Here is a 15,148-nt window from a genome sequence, read left to right on the forward strand (position 1 = left end):
TGAGTTTGAATGTGAAGTTTCTGGATTATCAGAAACTTCAAGTTATAAGAAGGTCAGGGGTTCAAAGCCCGACCTGTATGTTCCTAAACTTGCCGGGTCTGCCTAACCATGCGTATTGTTTGGCCTATAGAAGAGCACATTTTTATGTTAAAATTTTCAAATCAAATAAAGAATATAAAATGGGCACGTATGTGAAGATAAAAGTAAATGAGAAATTAAAGGGAAGTGATGGAAGGAACAATTATTGGCCCTTGTAGATATTGCAGTCACAAACTACTCTTGCGCATATTAATTTGTGCCTTTGTAGTTTCTTTTACTTGGCAAAAAAGTAGTCAAGTCAACCATGTACGTGGAAAGTATAATAAAGGGAAAAAGACGATAACCAGCCGAATTTCCTCTTGGGCGCATGGGACCGTGGCATTCATCAGCAGAGGAGGCCCAGCCACTTCACAGACAACGTGAAGACCCCGCTAAATAATGCGATTCCGGGCGGTCAACCACCAGAAAATTCCTCGTGTTCAGTTTCTTCTGATCCAGAGAAATTTGATCGGTTTAAGACTAGTAGATTCTACAGCTAACAGAACATCCATGGTTGGATGTAGAAGGAAATGAAATCCCACCACGAAGCCAGAAGCCAACCATTTTTGCTGTGTAAGCCGGGTGAGTAGTGGCCCACTATAAGAAATGTAAAGAAAAGTCCAAAAGCTAAACAGATTCCAATTCTTTCCTGTCTCTTTCCCTCTCTTTTTCCTTGCTATCCTGGACCTCTGTGATTTTATCTCCTACAGAATTCCGACGTAGTAATATATATGCTTATATCAGCCGATATATGTTCCACAGGGTCTCTTAGTCTCTTCCTCCCCTGTCATTCACCTCCTCTCCTCTGTTAACAAATGAAGTGGAATCTCACTGGTTTTGTATTGCGCGATACAACGGAACCGATCAATGGATTCCAATGACGTTGCACAGCGCTTTAGTTTTTCTTTCACTGCTAACTGTCGAGCATGAAGCTTGATTAAACGTGTAGAATTAAATATCTAAACAATCTGATAAACTGCAGCTTGCAGCCCCAATTATAATCTGCCAAAGCAAAAGTTTACCACAGTGACAAGGAAAATTGAACTCGTATCCTTTATGAAAATACAAAACAACAAATTGATCAGTGAAAGGAAATAAACATCAAGCGAATGTAGCTTACTGCAAGAAAAGCTGAGATGATGGAGGAGAAGGAAACTGCCATACTGTTCATCGGCCTACCCAGTACTTTAGTTACGCAGTTCGGTGAAGGGAGCGGTAGTGCTTCCTGCTTTTTATAAAGAAGAACTGTGTGTGCGTGTTTGATCGATACCATTGACCGATTCGGAGGCAACTCGGGCACGGAACACGTTGAAGCCCTGGTATTTATACGACCAAGAACCGGTCGCATAACAACAGTACATAATAGATTTCAAGGCAAATCATGGACTCAGATTCAATCGACCGACTGGAAACGAGAATGTGGACAATCATGGACCGAACCGTTTACATTGGATCCCGACGTGACGTGTGAAGGGGATTAGGAAGAAGGAGAGACGGAAATACAGAAACTGCATGAGCCCTTGGCTTCTGGCAGGGTGTGACTTGTGGGCGAGACGGAGAAATGGGGCCTCTGTTCTTCATCTTCAAGTGTATACTGTAATTTCCCGGATGAAGCATGAAGACCCAAGTTGTGCGAAAAGGTCCTGCTCTAGATTAGTACGTCATCCTTTTCTAAGATTATTAGTAGTTGCAAACCAATCTTTCCCCTCATTTTTTACCCCTTCGTTTCGTTGTTCAATATTCTTATTTATAGGCTATAGTTCATTGATCTCAAAGAGAGAGAGGGGGGGGAGAGAGAGATATGAATAACTAACCACTGAATTTATCACAAAATTATAAATAACTACCTAACATTTCAAAAAGACTATAAATAACTGCCAACTTCGTAAAATAGTTCACAAAAACTTCACAACGCAAATTGTCTCGTGTAACAGGCAGGTCATGTTTGCTTAGAAAACGAGGGCAGTTTTGCAAATTATCTTCAAGGATAACAAGCAAACAAGATTTTTCTACCAGCAGTCCAATTATAATCCAATTAGTGAAAGGTAGCAAGCATTAGCCTTCTATTATTTTTAAATATTTAAATTTATGTTAATTTTAATATTTTTGACAAATTCACAATTATACATTTTAACTTTAAACTTTTAGATCAATTTTTCGACGGATGGTAGTGGGGGTAAAGTGGCCATGGCCCCTTGTATCTCCACCGGGAGTGGATGAGTCATGTATCCACTCTACAAGACTTTAACGGTACCCTGCGTTGGTGTACCAAATTTAGTGCCCCAGTACAATTAAATATGAAAATGCTTTCATTTAAATAAGGAAAATAAACTTCCTAAAAATAAAAGAGGTAATAAAAAAATTAAAAGACTAAAAAAAAAACATTTCTTTCAACAATTTTAAAATTATCTTTGTTATCGTTTGGTATGTGTATGTATGTTGTGTGCACCGAGGGGCGCAGGCAACTCTGCCTCGTTTCCGTCTTATGTAATTCAAGCATTTCCATTTTAATAGTTTCCATCAGCATGATAAAGTACGAAGGCGACTTGGGTGTTGTAGTGGCTGTGCTGCAGAATCCCACAACCACCTGACAACATCATCAAGTCCAAATATCATCACAAACAACAATAAGAAGGCGTCGATTTGTTAAATGCTGGATCGATCCCTATGTTGCTTTCTGTAAATGGTTCTTAAATTTTAAAGGAAATCAATATCGATGTTGTTTGAGAGATGGGACTAACACCCACATTTTACAATTGTTGTCTGGTATCTCATAGCTAAAATTCGACAAGAGATTTAAACTCACTTTCGTGCAACTCAATCTACTATATATATATATATATATATATATATATATATATATATATATATATATATATATATATATATATATATAGAGTTATAGACCCTAAAAGTGGACAAAATAAGAGACTTTTGCCTAAGCTTGATTCTTGACATAAACAAACACCACTGTGGAGTTCATTATATTTATAAACAGCATAGTAGCACACGTGTTAAGGAACAAATTGAAAAGAGATAACTTTACAGATGACTGTTCAAAAAATTTGACATTTGATAACTATAATCAACTGCTTAGCTTAATGAAATAAACACCTGATGAGTAAAAAACATTAGTACATATAGTTAAAATGACAATTTTACCATTCAATAAATATAATTGGAGACGACGGTCCAGCCCATATACGTACTAGTAGCATGCAGATCAGTTGGGAACCCAAGCAAGGCCCTCTACAATAAAGTGGCAAATGGGCACAGTTCCTGGCTTCACACCCAGCACCCTGAAGCTCTCATGCTGGGGATTCCAGTTTGATGTATCGAAATGACACAAAGCAATGGCGTTCACTCGGCTACCATCTTCAGCAACCAACGGAACCATGTACACCCTTGTGCCAGCGAAATTGTGACAGTAGAACACAGCAAAAGGAAACACAGTGTTGTGGCATGCCATGACTTTATTGGACAGCATCCTTCCACCACCAGCACCTACTCTGTAACTCCTGACCTTCGCAGCCTCCTCTCTGTTAACAGCAGAAGTGGCCACCGCATGAATCTGTCTTGTTCCCAACTCCGCAACAACGAAATCGATCATCGACTCTAGTGATGTTGCACAATGCTTTACTTCTTCTTTAATTGCAGCCGCCTCACAATCCTCAAGTGTTTCCCTGGTAAGAGATGCACGGTCGGATTCGGGTTCGATGGAGAACATCTTGAGGATGGCAGTGATATTGGAGGTTGAGAAGGGAATTGCTTGAGCTCGCTGGCGGGGAAGAAACGACCACCACTAGAAGCTACGGGGGTGATCATCATGGTGACGTTCATCTTGCTACCAGGCTGCAGGTCTTCCCTCTGGAAATAAAGAGGTGCATGGTTCGGTGGGCAATTCATGGCGCTTGAGCTAGGGTAACTGCTCATCCTGGGCCACTTATTACCGCAAGCTTCGAGGCTACGACGACCAAATCCTGCAGTGAGTGCAAATTAAAGGACTGGTTAAGTAATCAACCTTATTATATTATTTGCGCACCATAAATTGGAGCATACATGTGACACTTAATCCTGTTTACTATTAACCGGTTTTTCTTCTTCCGTAAAATGAGGCGTAATAACAAGAGAGCTGAAGTGGCTAATGATGTGCATATATATTGAGCTAAAACATGTCAAATTCTTGGAAGTTCCCGATGCTTAAATGAAAAGTATGACACTAGTTGGGAAACAATTGCCAGATGAGCATTAATGTTGATTGATGATTTAATTGTTTTTTAACCATTCAATGGAGACTTTAAGAACAAATGTCAGAAATTGCAGACCCCTACTAAGTATAGAAATGTAGTAGAAGGGCTTTTTCAAACATGTATATCGTTTAGTTGATGATAATTAGTAATTTATTATTGTATAGTGTACTTTTGTTATCTAAATAAAAAAATTATTGTTTATGTAAAATAGTTATCTATGTGTACTTATGTACTAAAAAGCGATGACAGTTTTTAGCAACGGTCAAATCCGTGACTGCAACCTTCTTCATGCTATAGTTCGTTGTCGTTGGTGTTGGATGGATTCGTCGTCAATATTTGCTTATTGTTTTTCTTAGGTGACTGAAATTTCCATGCCATTATTATATTATCCGACGGACAGATCTGTCACTAATTCTTGCTGTTAAATGACTGTACGAACTGTTGCTAAACATCTGTCACTAGTGTCTAAATTTTTTGCCGTCATTGTTGTTAATGGTGATGGCTAATTTAGTTGCGACAAAGACATCACGAGGGGTACACTCTCAAAATGGCAACGGCTAATTTCATTCCTAGCAGTTTAAGCGAAGAACTGGGATTTATGTAATAGCCGTGGAAACCATGGTAATAGCAACGTTTTGGCGGTAGCTATTAATCATAATCGTGGTGTTACGACTGCTATTGGCACTTTCAGCGACTGATTTTAATTGATTTTTAATCATCGGGTGGGGACCTTAAGAACGATATATATATAATTTGGTAGTGCAATACCTATCCGAGAGGGGGACAAGAGTGCTCGAATGGCAATTGGCATGGGGGTGCTTGGGAACATCTTGTTCCAATAACCATCAGGCGTCAAATATAAACTGCAGCTTGCAGTCCCAATTATAAGCTGCCAAAACAAAAGGTCATCACAGTGAGATGGAAATTAATTCCCATCTTTTAATGAAATCGTGCAACAAATGACATTGAAGAAGAAAATACAGATGATCAAGCAAAATAAAGATCAAACAAAACAAATGTAGCTTACTGCAAGAAAAGCTGAGATGATGTAGGAGGAGAAAACTGCCATGCTGTTCGTCGAGCTACCCAGTACTTAAGTTTCTGCTGTTCGGTGAAGGAAATGGTATTGCTTCCAGCCTTTTATAAGGAAGAACTGTATGTGCGTGTTTGATCGATAATGCTGACCCATTCGGAGGTAAGGTGGACACGGAAGACATTGAAGCCCTAATATTTATATGACCAAGAATTAAGCGGTCGCATGGCAACAGTAAATAGATTCAATCGACCGACCGGAAATGGGCAACTGGACAGTCATGTAAGCTTCTTTCTCAAAATTCCAGCCATTTATACGAACAATCTCACTGTTCTACACCTGAAATGAAGATATTCCCTTGTGTGTTTATTTAGCATAATCTTTTTTTTTTTTTTTTGAGCAGTTTTCACGTATGACTCCTAAAACCGGACCGTGTGTTAGGGGCTCAAAATGACCAAAATGTCCTCTTGTATAAAATGAAAGACCCTCGCATAACGGTTAGAGTAGAATGGTAAAAAAAAGAAATGCCCCTGAAAGATGACTAAAGTGTCCATCTGATCAGAACACAGCTTCTTGTGTTAACGACATAACTAAAATTTTATTTGATCCATGAACTTTCACTATTACTGAGAAAGTTCAGAGGAGAAAATGTTGGTTATGTAAAAATTAGGTCCCCAATTCAGTTTTTTTTTTTTTTTTTGAAAAAAAAAGAAGAAAAAACATGGTCATTTCGAGTCCAGTTAATTGAAGTCAGGTCCAATAATGTTCAGTACATGGTGAATCTGACCCGAACCGTTTACGTCGAGTAGTCATCTTCCTGACGTGTCAAGGGAATTCATCTTCGACTGCATACAGTGACTTTTCTCTAGCAGTTGTCCCGTGAACACCCAATTAGCTTGAAATGTTCTCGAGACCGGGTCTAATACCTGTGACCCAATTTTCCTCTTGTTGAATTTTTGAACTTTGATACTTTTGTTTCATTCGTATTTAGGAAGATTATTCATTCATAAATGGCATAAGTTTATTGGTTCATTAAACGGGCTAAGGAACATAGCTTTTAAGCACAACAATTTGGGGTTTGGTAATAGGAAAGCTGTGTTCCTTGGAACGCAGTGTTCCAAGCATGTGTTTACCTTTCAAATAAAAAAGCATTCATGTTACCAAACGCATATCTTGCACTAGGTATACTAAACCACTAGCATTTATTATGTAACTCTTATGAGACCTATATTGAATGCATTGTTCATTTTTTCCCTTTTCGTTTCTTATTAATTTTTTCCAAGCTCTTACTTTCAGTGCAAGCTATTTGGTAGAGACCGACTCCTGGGAAGACGGTGCCACACCATCTCCTTTAGACACGCATCTCAGTTTGCAAGACGGGACAGAATGGCTTCAATGAATGTTACTATTATCATTGCACATTTGCATACAATGGTTGAAACAGTCAATCCGTGACGAAGAAGACGACCTAGAATAAAACAGTCCACGACGCAGAAGGTAAGCAATGATACTGCAACTCAAGGTACGCAATGACATATATACAAATGATCATACTGAACATAAACTCAATAAATACTGCCATTGTATATTGTCCTGTATGTGTATGGGCACTTCATATGTATACTGCCCCCTTACTGCCATGACGGGGAGGCCTAATTACCCCAAATTGGTCAGCATATATATATATATAATAGGAAGGAAATTATATAAAAAAAAATTACTTCTGAATTTTTTAATATAAATTTTGTTTAAAGTCTGTCATACAGGTTGAAAAGCATTAGCGCATATTGGTAGTATTATGTGTTTAAAAAAACATGGTTTTGGATATGTCACCAACAAAGCAATTCAACCAAATTTCCATGACTCATTGGAAACTTTATTTTCATCTAATCAAGTTTGTACACAACTGGGTAAAAACTTTGTCGCTATCGCCGTCAATCTCACGCTTTAACACACAGTGGTAGATTTATTATTATGGTATGGAAAACTGGTATGCCTCTCCCACTGTTAGATTCTCATCGCAGCCATTTAGCGAGTCAAAACTATATGGCATATCTTAGGGAGTGTGTCGAAAGTCTTTTAGATTGTATTGTTACTCCCATGAAAATTTAGTTCGGGCCATGCCTTCTTCTGCCAAATTCAAAACGAAAAAAGCCAAGTCATGTACAACAATAATTTTTGCTCATACAACCCTGTAGTCACAACACAAGCGTTTTTCGATTATGTTGTAAAAGAAGACACCAAATGTCGTTCCAGCTATGGATATTTAATTTTGTTGTGATTTTCTTTTTCATTTTTTAGTTTTTTTTTTTTTTTTTTTTTTTTTTTTTTTTTTTTTTTTTTTTTTTTTGCCTCAGCCAGCCAAGCTGCCAAATACAAGAACTTCTTCATTGGAAAGGGTGGTTAACCTCAGACAACCTACAGCGGTGAAAACTTCACCGGTATAGGTCTCATCCCATTCACGTGCGTAAACAGATATTTTCCTCATGCAAACATCATGGCGGTAAAAAGAACGAACGTAAGAAAACATCAGTATGACCTTTACGGACGTTTTGCTTATTTTTCAATAACGTTTTTCACTCAATAATAAAAACCTCTTTTTTTGTAGTAGTAGGAAAAAGAGCAAAACTCTACAGGACGGGGAAAAGGACCGTGGCGGCACTCTCTGGCACCATTAATGCTGTGATTCCTCCTCTATCTCGCTGTCTCAGGTCCTCGAGAGACAGGCATTTGCTGGCTCTTCACCATCCTTCTGTTTTTGTTATCTGGGTAAGTACTCATCCCTAACACTTGTTTGTATTGCTCAAAATATCATGTGTGATTTTCTCAGAAGAAATTAACTTTTATATATGGGTTTCTGAGTACATTTTAATGCTTTTCATTAATGAAACTTTTGTAAATTATTTTGTTGAAATTAGGCCTTTTTGTAATTTTTCAAATAATAGGTTTCATATTTCATCCTAAAAATCAAGGGGTGATTCCGAACTCGATCAATCACCTCTTAGCTCCCTCCCATAGTGTCCTTGCAGGTTTCTTTGTCTTGTCTGTCTACCGTAATTCTAGTTCATTGTTTCATTACTTCAAAGAAATATTTAATTATGGAACATCTCTGTCCCTCCTCTTTTTTTTTTCTCTCTCTCTCTCTCTAGCCTCTGTGAGGAATTTAAGGATTTGAGTAGGGTAGCTTGAGTAATTTTCCCATTCCATAAAGTTCATCTCCGAGGAGTGGCATGACCCATGCACGTATAAGGTGCAAAGTGTCAAGATCTTAGAGTTCCATTAATTGCAAAACTTGGTTTTTCTTGTTCGCCGGACCAAGTTATAAATATTTCTCTTAATTTTAGTTCTCCTGATTCAGCAATTTGATCATGTGACGGCCAATATCAATGTAATAGACATTACCATGACCTAGAGTTGTGAGCTGATCAGGATTCAATGGCGCCAATAAGTGATAAACTCATAAGGAAATAAGGCAAGTAATTAACTGATGCTGTTTTATTTATTATCAGTTCATTCAAAAGAGTAATTTGAATAGCTGTAGGCGGCCAGCTCATGTACGTACAAGGAAGTAGTAGTTGGGGACGCTGGCGAGATCCTTTAGAATGAAGTGGCAAATGGGAACAGTTCCTGGTTTCACACCAGCAACCGGTAGCTGGCATGCCCAGAATTCTCTCTTGATGTATCAAAATGGCACATAGCAATGGCATTCACTCGGTTACCATTATCAGAAACCAATGGAGCCATGTATGCCCTTGCTCCTGCCAAATTGTGGTAGAACACAACATAAGGAAACATCATATTGTGGCAAGTCATCATTTTATGGGACATCACCCTCCCCTCACTAGCACCAGCCCCTGCTCTGTAAGTCCTGGCCTTCAACTCCTCCTCTCTATTAACAACAGAAGTGATCGCCACATGAATTTCACTAGTTCCGAACTCCACGACAACAAAATCGATCATGGATTCCAGTGACGTTACATGGTACTCGAGTTCTCCTTTAACTGCAGGTTTCTCGCAATCAACAAGTGTTTGCCTGGTAAGAGATGCAGAGTGGAATTCAATGGAGAACATCTTAAGGATGGTAGTGAGGTTTGAGGTTGAGAAGGGAATTTCCTGGGCTTGTTTGCGTGGCAAGAAAGTACGCTCAGAGCTGACACCACCGACAATAGAAGCATCATTTGCTAAAGGGGTGATGAAGATAACCAACAATGTTTTTCTTTCTTGGAAACCCCTCAATGGATGGACATGAGTACCTGATGTCAGAGTAGGGGATGGGAAGAGAAACGAAACAATCGTCAATCGTCGGGCATGAGAGTGCTGGGGAAGGCCTCATTCCATTTAGCTTTATAGCGAGAGTGCCGGTAATTGTGTTCGCGGCCCCGGCAAGCAGCTGACAGAGAAAAGAAACAATCGTCATCCACCATATACTCTGGTAATTCAAGTTGGATTAGACCTGAGAATCTTTTATGCCGGAAAGAACTGGTTGATGGCATGGCGTGTGCAGAGCTGCTGTGGGAAGACGGAAGCGAGCGGCCTGCTTCCGGCAGGTGGGATGGCGCCCACTGGCAGTTTGGCTGTCCCTGGAGAGTGGGTCTCACTAGTACTCATACGTTTCGAGCAAAGGGAATTGATGGACCTGTGCACTTGCCAGGAAGAAAGTGAGAAGAACGAAACCAAGTCCGCCATTCAAGGCTCCAACTCAAGCTTGGCCAAATACGGAGAAGGAGGCCGCAAGTGCTTGCCCCTTTTTACATAGCGATATATAGCGATACACAAAAGAATGTAGGACATGATGCTGGTTATGTTCACATCTCTTTGTCTCGCTCACTTTGATGCCTTCAAGCTGGTCGGTCGGGCCACCGGTGATCTCCCCATATAAGAGAAGACATATTTTTTATATATTCATTTTAATGATTTCACCAAGTATTTAAATCTTGAGTAGTTATGTATATCATTTAGGAAAAAATGTAAAAAATAAAAAAAAGGAAAGAGAGAGAAGGCTAGAGTAATGTAAGTATTGCAATCCAACCATGGATATGATACGGTACACCCATAATCCGGTTCAAGAAAACAGTACTCAGAAAAATCAAACCATACATAACGCACTTTCTGCATGCCGCTTGCCTGCCTAAGCAATTATACTTTCAACTACACTTCTTTATAATTTCCCTCACTTTTTCCACCTTTCACTTTCCCATCCTTTTTTCTCTTCCACCCACAACATTCCATTCCACCTCGTCCTTTTTTTTTTTTGACTTTTTCAGCAACTACCCTTTTCATCCTAAGATTGGATGTTTATTAGAACTATATATCTCTTGGGTTTCATGGATACTAAAACCTTACACCAAATTCTGATATAATTATTAAGTGGGCTCAAATTTTCTGAGGTCCGAATAATGGGGGTCCCGAGAATCTACTACTACTGTCACACAAACATGAGCATTTTTTCTTCAAGTTACAAGTGTTTGCATCATTAAAAAAAAAAAAAAAAGTCACCCTTGCCGATACGTGACTTGCTTGGTTAAGCGTCCCATTTTGGAGGTGTAAAGTTCTTGGAGAAGTAATTGCTGTTTTTACAACTTTCTTCAAGTTTTAATGCCGAGATGCATATGCAACTGCTTCTTGTTTCTCATTTCCCTTTTTCTCCTCGTGAAACCTTACACAAGCTTATGCACCGCCAACCAGCAGCTTTATTCAAATGGCACCTTATGATTTTGTACATCGAAGCATTACTTGCGCTTCCACACCATTATCATGATGCGTCATATTTTTCACAGATTGTCTTCAAAGAGATTGAAGAAGAAAAGACTCGTGTTCTGGGTACTGGAAAGATGCCGAGAAACAGAACGCATTGTAGGCCGTGTTTCTGGATTCACATATGTGCACATGATTGCAAGTTTGGCTACAAAAAGCACTTTCTCTGCTTCTTGGCCCACAGGAGCTGATATACGTTGGTCCAACATATCCCAGAGCTTTACATCCATCTCTTGCTTTGTGAGAATAGCAAAAGATGATAGTTGCTCCCCAGGATGCCTTCCCATTAGAACTTCAAGAGCTAGGACTCCAAAGCTATAGACATCACACTTCTTTGTCACTCTCATGGTGTATGCCAACTCTGCAGTAAAGAAGCTAGTATTTTTAAAACATTAACATAGTTTAGTGGATGGATCTACCAGTTATAAGGCCAGTAGAACTTATAATAGTCTTAAAAAGGACAATGCAAAATCTTTTGACAAAAAATTTAGCGCATACCTGGAGCCATGTAGCCGTGCGTTCCTACGCACCAAGTCCAATTGGATGAATTTGGGTTTAGTAATCTTGCTGTTCCAAATCAGAAACACATGCATCAAAATCAGGATATAACAAAATGTTCTTGCTGGAGATGTCGCGGTGGATTATTGGAATTGAATGATCATGGTGCATATATGACAAAGCATCAGCAACACCAGTTATGATATTCACCCTCTTTGCCCAATCTAATCCTTTAGCCTCTTCATTGCTGCTTAATATGTTGCCAGGCTTCCCCTTTCTAAATATTCATACACTAAGAATGACCAATGAGGATGCTTACAGAATCCATAGAGCTTGACTATGTTTCTATGGCGAACTTTTGTCAATGCTTTAATCTCATTTCTGAAGCCAAAGTCTGTCAACGTATCATTACCCTGTTGATTGAACTTCTTGACTGCCACTATTTGACCTGTGGGGAGTTCAACTTTGTAGACGCTACCATGACTTCCTGTACCAATAACATAGTCATCGCTGAAATTCCTTGCTGCACTGACAATATCCTCATAATCAAGTTCACCGTCATAGTTCCACATGGAGAAGAAATCAATTCCTTGGCTTGTTTCAACAATGATTCTGTTCTTGTTTCGCCTTCTCAATTTTGTTTTTGACAGATCTTGCAAGTTCCAGTAACCAGGAACAGAAGAATGAGGACTGCAGCAACTGGAGTAACAATCGCCTCCAATGTTTGACTTTTCTTTTGTTGTATAACATCTTTTGGAGGCATGCATGGACGCAAGTTAACTCCTCCACATAAGCCAAGATTGCCTATAAATGACTCTACCGAAGCATTCAGGAAGGCAGCGTTGTTTGGGAGAGGACCTTGGAGACTGTTAAAGGACAAATCAACAGAAGTCAAACTAACCATTCCAGCCAAAGATGATGGGATTGCACCAATGAGCTTGTTATGGGAAAGATTGAGCATCTCCAAATGAATTAACTTCCCAAGTTGGTCTGGTATTGTCCCTGTTAGCACGTTACGGCTAAGATCTAGCAGCATAGATAGTCCTGCCAAGTTCCCCAACTGAGAAGGAATTTTTCCGTTCAAGGTATTGTTACTCAGCTTCAATCGAATCAACGTAGTAGAATCCCAAGCTCTTCAGGTATTGGTCCGCTAAGTTTGTTTGATGACAAATCCAAATGCTGCAAATTTTTTAACATTCCAATCTCTGATGGTATGCCACCTGAAATATGATTGTTACTCATATCTATATATTGCAAGAACGAAAGTTCCCCTATTCCTCTTGGAATCTCTCCTGTTATGTAATTGGTAGAAATATTTATTAGCCCCAATCGTGCCAGTTGAGAAATTGAACCTGGAATCTTGCCGATAATGTCGTTATTAGAGAAATCCAACCGTTGAAGACTGTGACATCCACTCCAGCTCGGCGAGAGCTCTCCTGTTAGTTGATTGTTGCTTATGTCAATGCGCAACAGGTTCGGATATGATCCAAATGCCTCTGAAATGTTACCACTAAGTTGGTTCCCACTTAAAGTGAGTTTGTATAAGCTTGTACAATTCCTCAAGCTTTCTGGTATTGATCCAGTGAAATGGTTGTTGGAAGCAGAAAAGACGAAGGGCATGCCACCCTTACATATTATTGATGGTAAAGAACCGAAGAGATTATTCGCTGAAAGGAACAACTGGCCTAGACTTGTCAGATTACTCATTTGTGGAGGTAGAGTGCCGAAGAGGCTATTATTGCTCAAGTTCAAGAAGTAAAGATTAGACAGGTTACCTATTGAAGGAGGGACCAAACCTGGAAGAAAGTTAGACGCTAAATCCAATTCAATGAGCGCACTGAGCTTCCATAACTCTTGTGGAATGGTCCCAGTCAGCAAATTTACTCCAAGGAACAAATGCTGCAGACTGGACAGGTTTCCAATCTGCACTGGAATGGAACCTGTAAGTGAGTTGGTATCAAGGTCCAAGAAGTCGAGATTTGTGAGCTCTCCTATCGTCTGTGGAATAGTTCCAGTAAGATGGTTGTCATTGATGATTAGATTCACTAGACTAGATAATTGTCCAATAGAAGTAGGGAGAGGTCCTGCGAGGGAGTTGAATGACAATTTTATAGAAACAAGGTTCTTAAGCTTTCCTATTTCAGGTGGTATGGATCCAAGAAAGGAGTTGTCGGTTAGGTCCAAATCGGTGAGTTTCATGAGATTTCCAATCTCAGAAGGGATCTCACCAGACAACTTATTTTGAAGGATGATCATGTGAGACAAGCCAGACAAATTCCCTAGCGCCTTAGGCATTGAACCTGTGAGTTGGTTTGAGTAAAGGCTTAACTCGACCAGGCTGCTAAGTTTCCCCATTTCTGAAGGGACACGTCCGAATAGATTATTCACTGAGAGGTTTAAACTTGTAAGGCTAGACATGTTGCCTATGGAAGATGGGATTGGTCTTGGAAAAGATTATGAGCTAGATCCAAGCGTGTCAGCTTCTCCAACTGGCCTATTTCTAGAGGGATGTTGCCGGTTAGTTTGTTGCCAAAAAGCACAAGACGAGTAAGGTTCCTCCAATTGGTGAAAAAGCTCGGTATTAGCTCTCCATCAATAAAGTTGTCTGATATCCAGAACTCAGAAATTTGAGTAACATTGGCCATAGTAACGGGTAAGCTGCCAGAAAACTGGTTCACCGATAAATCTAGGAAGGTAAGTTTGGAGAGGTTGCCTATACCATCAGGAATGCTTCCATTGAGATTGTTACCTCTGAGATCGAAATGTGCAAGATTAGGGAAGGCAGCGAAGTCGAAATAGTTGAGTGTACCTCGAAGACCTTTATTTTGAAGACTTATCTTGACGACACTCGTTTTATCGCTGCTGCACTGTATCCCGTCCCACTGGCAGGGAGCGCCATATCTGGATTTGAGGAATGACCAAGAGGAATTCAGCACGTGGGCGTCTTGGAGACTGTCTCTCCACTTGAGAAGTGCTTTTGCTTCTGCCTGCAATGACTGAGCACGTGCGTCTCCTAATGAACAAAGACTCCAAAGAAGGAAGAAAAGCAGGAGCAGCCGGTCGCTTCTCATGGTGCTATTGTTTCTGTTGCAACTGAGAAATTAGGCGTTCGTGTGGATTCACTAGTGGTGCATGTTAATGGCATATAAAGATGTTGGGAAGTCCACAGTCCGCGACGAAGATACCTAGAAAACAACTTTGTCCATTCCTTTACATTCCACATATTCTAGGTCTGAAGTTCCTGGAAACTTCATTTCCATTCTATATTTCCATGTAGCTGCCTAAAATTTTGTACTCCGATCGCTACGTTAAGTTAGTGGGCAGCCATTTTTCCAGCAGCGGTCCCACGTATGTTTTGCAACTTTGTCAAGGGAGAAAAGGAAATGTGTTTGCATCATCAACGGTAAAACAAGAAGCCGACTAGCGAGAGTTGTTTTCTTTGATGAGTTTGAATGTGAAGTTTCTGGATTATCAGAAACTTCAAGTTATAAGAAGGTCAGGGGTTCAAAGCCCGACCTGTATGTTCCTAAACTTG

General features: G+C 39.8%; 1 protein-coding gene and 2 pseudogenes across 1 annotated transcript; all 3 read right to left on the reverse strand.

Moving 5' to 3' along the window:
- Positions 1–3,301: 3,301 nt before the first annotated feature.
- Positions 3,302–3,805, reverse strand: LOC116246372 (BURP domain protein RD22-like). Its single transcript, XM_031618233.1, has one exon. It carries the CDS (start codon positions 3,803–3,805, stop codon positions 3,302–3,304), a length of 504 nt encoding a protein of 167 aa, XP_031474093.1.
- Positions 3,806–8,994: 5,189 nt separating this feature from the next.
- On the reverse strand, positions 8,995–12,185 carry LOC116246382 (MDIS1-interacting receptor like kinase 2-like; annotated as a pseudogene).
- A 59-nt stretch (positions 12,186–12,244) lies between these two features.
- LOC116246392 (probable leucine-rich repeat receptor-like protein kinase At1g35710) lies at positions 12,245–14,701 on the reverse strand (annotated as a pseudogene).
- Between the last annotated feature and the right edge of the window lie 447 nt (positions 14,702–15,148).

The sequence above is a fragment of the Nymphaea colorata genome, chromosome 1 (genome assembly GCF_008831285.2).
Source record: "Nymphaea colorata isolate Beijing-Zhang1983 chromosome 1, ASM883128v2, whole genome shotgun sequence".
NCBI lineage: Eukaryota > Viridiplantae > Streptophyta > Magnoliopsida > Nymphaeales > Nymphaeaceae > Nymphaea > Nymphaea colorata.

What these genes read in the sequence shown, in the direction of transcription:
- LOC116246372 (XM_031618233.1), bottom strand. Translation starts at nt 3,805, where the DNA reads ATGTTCTCCATCGAACCCGAATCCGACCGTGCATCTCTTACCAGGGAA.